This window comes from Gossypium arboreum, chromosome 11 (genome assembly GCF_025698485.1).
Source record: "Gossypium arboreum isolate Shixiya-1 chromosome 11, ASM2569848v2, whole genome shotgun sequence".
Taxonomy (NCBI): domain Eukaryota; kingdom Viridiplantae; phylum Streptophyta; class Magnoliopsida; order Malvales; family Malvaceae; genus Gossypium; species Gossypium arboreum.
The window spans coordinates 122699413-122705358 of record NC_069080.1 but is presented as its reverse complement, the minus strand read 5'-3'; the positions used below and the strand labels follow the sequence as shown (position 1 = coordinate 122705358).

At 33.5% G+C, this 5946-nt stretch overlaps 1 protein-coding gene across 1 annotated transcript; it reads right to left on the bottom strand.

The window, feature by feature from the left end:
• Positions 1 to 1642: 1642 nt before the first annotated feature.
• LOC108471813 (transcription factor bHLH149) lies at positions 1643 to 2436 on the bottom strand. Its single transcript, XM_017773376.2, has one exon. It carries the CDS (start codon positions 2431 to 2433, stop codon positions 1741 to 1743), a length of 693 nt encoding a protein of 230 aa, XP_017628865.2. The 5' UTR covers positions 2434 to 2436; the 3' UTR covers positions 1643 to 1740.
• Between the last annotated feature and the right edge of the window lie 3510 nt (positions 2437 to 5946).

Below are 5946 nucleotides of genomic sequence, written 5' to 3'. Positions count from 1 at the left end.
GGGGGCACATCCCACATGCAATGCAAGCCATTTGAAAGGTGGGTGCAGTTAAAAGTGTAGGGTCATTGAGCCACGTGAGGTTCGAAGGGCTTAGGGCTGCATGAATATTATCATGTGATGTGATATAACCCTGTCACATGAGACATGGATTTTAGTGGACCCTAAATTTTAATTCAATACATCTAAAATTCTAATTAATCTGACAATGATATGAATCCCTAATTTAAGCTCAAAATTGGTATAATTCATAATACAGTTTATAACACTTGTTTTAACACAACCCCAAGTCCCCATCTTTTAGCATTACTTCAACATACTTCACTATAAAAATGTATATTGGGTAAATTATAAAATAATATGTTAAACTTTAATTTATTACAAAATAGTCACTAACGATTAAATCTTTTCTGCTATGATATACCCATTTCTCCCAGAATAGAGAGGAACACATGAACAAAGTCAAGAATAAAGAAACTCGTTTGAGGAAGCTCTTGTTTGTGAATGATTTTGAGATGGGTTTCTTGATTCAACGGTAATAGAGATTGTCATTTGATAGTGGCAGTGAAATTAAGAAACCCATAGTCCCGTCTCAGCTTCGTTTCTTCTGGTCTTGTTCTTTGACTATAATGAAAGGGCTCCTGTACTTTTTCCTCAAAGCTTTACTGTTGCTTATTTTAAGAGTTGGGGGTGAGGAGATGTTGTTTGGGAACGATTTTGGGGTGAGTTTCTTAATTCCCAAACCCCTTTGAGCTGATCAAGAAACCCTTAGCTGATGATAATGGCAGTGGAGAGGTTGCAGGGATCTAGTGATTTATGTAATTTTTCTTGAATTTTTGTATATGGTGAAGGAAGATTGAAGATGTTGATGATGGTGAATTAGATAAATCGGGAAGAGATGGAAAGCATTTTTGTAAGTTTTTGTTAATTAAAATGCATTAAAAAGTCATCAAGAAAAGGAATTAACTTGTTTAAAGAGAAAATTATATATATATAGGGACTAGCTGAGGAATTTGACCTAAAATTGTAGTCTAAAATGATAATTCACGATTCAATCACCAAATGGTATTTCTACTTTCTTAAATTTCTTGTTTCATTTTAAAAATATATTTAAATGTCTATATAATCTTATTAATTTAACTTTTCAATTTTTAAATTTCATGCATTTATTAATAATTTTCTAATGATTAATTCGATTGGTATGCGTATTATTATCAATATAAAAGGATATGAGTTCGAGTATATTGAAGTGTATTATCCTCTTATATATAAATTGAGTGGATGCGTCGGAAAGAACAAATATGATCAAAACTATAATGAGATTGTTAAAAATTTAAAAAATACATAAAGTGAAATAATATTATATTTTTGCTTAATATAAAATTTTTAAAAAATATGAAAAGATATGTTTATTTTATTAAAATTAAAATTGAAATTTTATATTTTAATTTTATCCAAAATAAATATTATATATTATATTAATAAGATTAAATTTATGATTAAATTTAATATTTATTATAAAAATTAATATTTATAAATTTTGTACTAAATATTTAATTTTCAACAATTATTTTTTGTTTTATGGAATAATTTTTGAGTATATATATTTCTATTTTATATACGAATTAAAATAAATTATTACATATTTCTTAAATTAACTTTTTATATTTAAATTGCTAATTACATTTAAGGACTGTAATTTGTAAATACTAATATCACTTCCTTCTCACTTTTTTTTTTTTTTTACGAGTCGACGTTGGAACCGAGCCGATAAGCCGGCGGCGGCGCTCGAACGATACCGCCACCACCGAGAAACTCGGCAACAGCCGTCATGGATCGAACTTGCATCTCTAAAGCCGCTATGTAATCTCTAGCTTCATCTAGAACGTTCGAGTAAGAAGATAGCTTACGGCAACCGGGGACAAGCCGTCTCAAAACCTTCAGCTTCCTTTCAACGACCGTCGATTTCTTCTTCCCTTTGTTAATCTCCGATGATCTCCTTAACCTTCGATCGACGACGACCTTTGCTTTCTTATGTTTCTTCCTGATCTTGGCGCCGGCAGCACTTAGAATGGCTCTGCTCCAATGCATTGTTCCCTTAGCGGCGACGGCCAGCACTCTGTTTGCCGTTTCGCGGACTTGTTTGGCATCGAAGGAAGAGGAGGTCGGAGGAGAATGACGGAGAGCTCGGAAGAGCTTGGAGGCGTAGATCTGTTGCTGGTGCTGTGTTGCCCATTGGCTTGGATGAAAGGAAGGTGACGGCGTTGCCGTTGTTTTCTTCAGTTTAGTGAACTGTGACGAGGGTTGAGGGCTGGAATGGAGGTTTTGTATGAAAGAAGCCATAGATAGTTCAAAATGTTCGGGGTAATTGCAGAAACGAAGTAGAAAGAATGAGCTGAAAGAGTGTGCAGTTGGAGGGAGGAGTGAAGGTGCCATAAATAGGAGAATATTAGTGGATATATGATTTTTTTTAAAATTTGAATTTAATTATAAATTTGTTTTATTCCTATTAAATTTGAATAATATTCAAAGTTTCCACTTACTAATTATTCATGTAACACCGATTCGATTAAATAAATTATTAAAAATATAAAAATTTAATTTAATTCACTATCGTCTCATTCAATCAATCTATATTAATTTACGATTAATTAATTGAGTAAATTTTTGAAATTGATATCCCAATTAATTCCTGATCTCACCGGTAAATCCTAAAAAAACATTCACGTTATTATTGAAATAAATTTCTATACGTTACATTTGGGGGAGGTATGGTTAATTATGGTTGATTGAGTTAGATTTTTAAAATTTTGAATTGTATTTGGTAGTTAAATTCGATTTGGTTTTGGTTTTTATATTAATATTTAGTATTTTTAACTTTATTTTAATAAAATGGTTTTGGGTTTTTAATATTATTTGATAAAGTTTTAAAGTTATTTTTACAAATATTTAAAATAAATAAATTACTAAGTAAATAAAAATAGGATAAATCATAAAACTATGAATAAACTTTGATTCGATATGCGATTTGATATTTGAACTTTGATTTGGTGCAATTATTATACACATGATTGTTTTTTTTAACAATCTCATAATATATTCTAATTATATTTACTCTTTTTGACATAATACCTAGAACTACTCATAACCCCTCCTCAACCCATAAATACGGAGGCGAATTTAGAGGGAGTTGGCAAGGGCCCTGACCCCCTTAAAATGAAAAATTGCTATTTAGTCCTTTTAAAAATTTTAAAATTTTAAAATTTTAATTTAGTAAAGGTAAAATTGTACTTTCCCCCTCTAAAATTATAAAAATTTGACTTAATCCTTTAAAAATTATAAAGATTTAGACTATTAAAAATTAAAATTTCATTTCGGCCCCCCTAAAAAAAATTCCTGGCTTTGCCCCTGCATAAATAGGAGGATAATACGTTTTAGCACACTCAAACCCATGTCCTTTTGCATTGGAAACAATGTCCAAATCAATCAAGCTAAGACTCAATCGGCTTATACACATAAAATTTTGATCGTGGGTCAAATGTGTAATGTAACTTTGATTTTTATTCAATATACACACTTAATGAATTAAATGTATTAAATTATTATTTATATTTGATTATATAATTGTTTGTATATATAATATGTAAACATGTAAAATGATTACATATCGATAATTATGTTACTAATTTATGAAAATTGAGGACCTAAGTTCTGGTCTATTGACTTAGAGTGTTCATCTACCGCCAAGATATAGTATGTCGAATTTGTATGAATATTGTTCAAGTGGATCTTGCATCGGGTTTGGCTTGGAGTTGTTGGGATTCTACAGTAACAGAAGCAGAGATTAGAATAGCAAGATGTATGAAAGATTGCTTGTACACTAAAACAAGCCAACTAATCAAATCATCACAGCAGCATGGTTGGTTACTTCTCAATAGGAGTGAATTGGATTGATTTGACCATCCCCATAACTGATCAAAAATAAGGTAAACCTTCGTCGGGTTTTCTTTTACCTACCCTGGATTTTTGGTAAGGAAATTGGGGGGCCGAGAATATATATTTATGAAGTGGGATATTTCAAATGATTTTTCTTAATGATCAAGTTCTCCTTTATAACCTTAACACTCTCTTCTTCTTCTTTGTTAGGATCGAACTAAGATCTTGTTTAATCAGTAAATGATACAACCTTCTAGTAAGTCTTACAGATTTGCACGTTACGATTATAGAATGAAAGGTTGTTACAGAAAAACCCTGTATAGGGGTCGCATGTAGTTGAAATGTTAGTAAATGTTTATAATGGGGATTCTAATGGAAATTTTATGGCCTCGTAAACAGTTGTTGCTACTGGATTGGGAAAGAAAATCAAAACAGAAACTCCAGATCGAAGTAAAGGTAAGTCTCTAATGAGTCTCTAAACCCGACTTCTGCACACTTTATTATAATGATTCCTTGTATGGTCAATGCACATATCTTCTTGAGAAATTGTTGGGTGTATGTATAGTTGTATATTTTCTGTGAAGCATTCGCATGTATACTTTGAAGTGTATGATGCACTGCTTGAACATGACAATGTGTGGTAAGGATGGATAGGAAGTCATGGGTTAGGAAGTATGATTCTCTTTAAGATTGTAACACCCCAAACCCAGCCTGGACGTTATGGCCGAATTTAGTGTTGTCACATGAGAGTGTTTTTGAAAATGCATCGATACATTAAAATCGTTTCAGTTATTATCTTTTACTTATTCCAAAAAACGTGTTCTCACTGATTTACTTTAAAACACATCTTTTTATTGCGGAAGCTTTAGAAAATCTTCTATTTTAGGAAAACTGGTTGCTTTAGAGAAAACCAGATTTAAATCGTGCTTATCAGTAATAAAAACACCAACAGTTCAAAAGACGAAATTAAAAGTCAAAAAGTCCAAAGTCCAGAATTTACAACAAAACCCCAAATAAACAAGTAATCCAAAACTAAAAAACCAATGAAAACAGTCTAAAGTTATTACGTGTAGCCACCATCTAGTCCTCCAATACACCGATCCGCTAATACTGGGGAGTACCTGAACAGATTAAACAGAAAAGAGTGAATTTCGCAACTCAGTGTGAATCCCCACAGATATCAAACATACAGAATAATCATCAGAAGTCATAAAATAGATAGTTTGGGGTAGGAGCCCTTTACAGAATTAGTTCGGACCTTAGCCCATTCAGATGCAAAATCAAATATAAATTAGGGCTTTAGCCCGATCAGATACGGATGCAAAACGGAATATCAGAATCCTACCCACCAGCCTCTACACACCATCTCTGTCTAGTCCTACATACCATGTGGGTATATAATCAACCCACCTAACCTTACACATCATATTATACCGAAATGCGGCACATAAAATAGAATAATGCAGCTGAGCTGCCCGATAACAGGCTTAAAGCCTTTCAGACACTTCCTCCAAACTATCATCAACTTAATCCCCGATGCAATGTAATATACCAATATGACATGCTATAATGCAACTTAACAAATCACGCAATCGGTCAGATATACATGCTAAGAGTAGCATGTTTAATACATACATTTCATAGTCAGATCACAGAATTAAAGGTGTAAGTAATGCTTACGACCCTACGGTAGGTCACAGTCGACTTGGGCGGCCCGTGTAACCTTACGGATTATTTCATAAAATTGGGCTTACACGTACATATGGGCCCACACGTCCGTGTGGCCCAGAATCTCACACGCCAGTGTAGTTCACCCGTGTTGGCCCACATGCCCGTGTGGCCGACACAGCCCAATAGGTCGAGCCAATGTGTTGCACACAGCCTCTTCGGCCATCATACGGTCGTGTCATATGCCCGTGTCTTGTACGTACGGCCTGACTCGTCAATCACACATCCGTGTACCATCACATAGCCTACTACATGGGCGACCACACGCCTGTGTGGCATCGAGAG

Bases quoted from the DNA above. Each gene is read 5' to 3' on its own strand.
- LOC108471813 (XM_017773376.2), bottom strand. From the start codon at position 2,433: ATGGCACCTTCACTCCTCCCTCCAACTGCACACTCTTTCAGCTCATTC.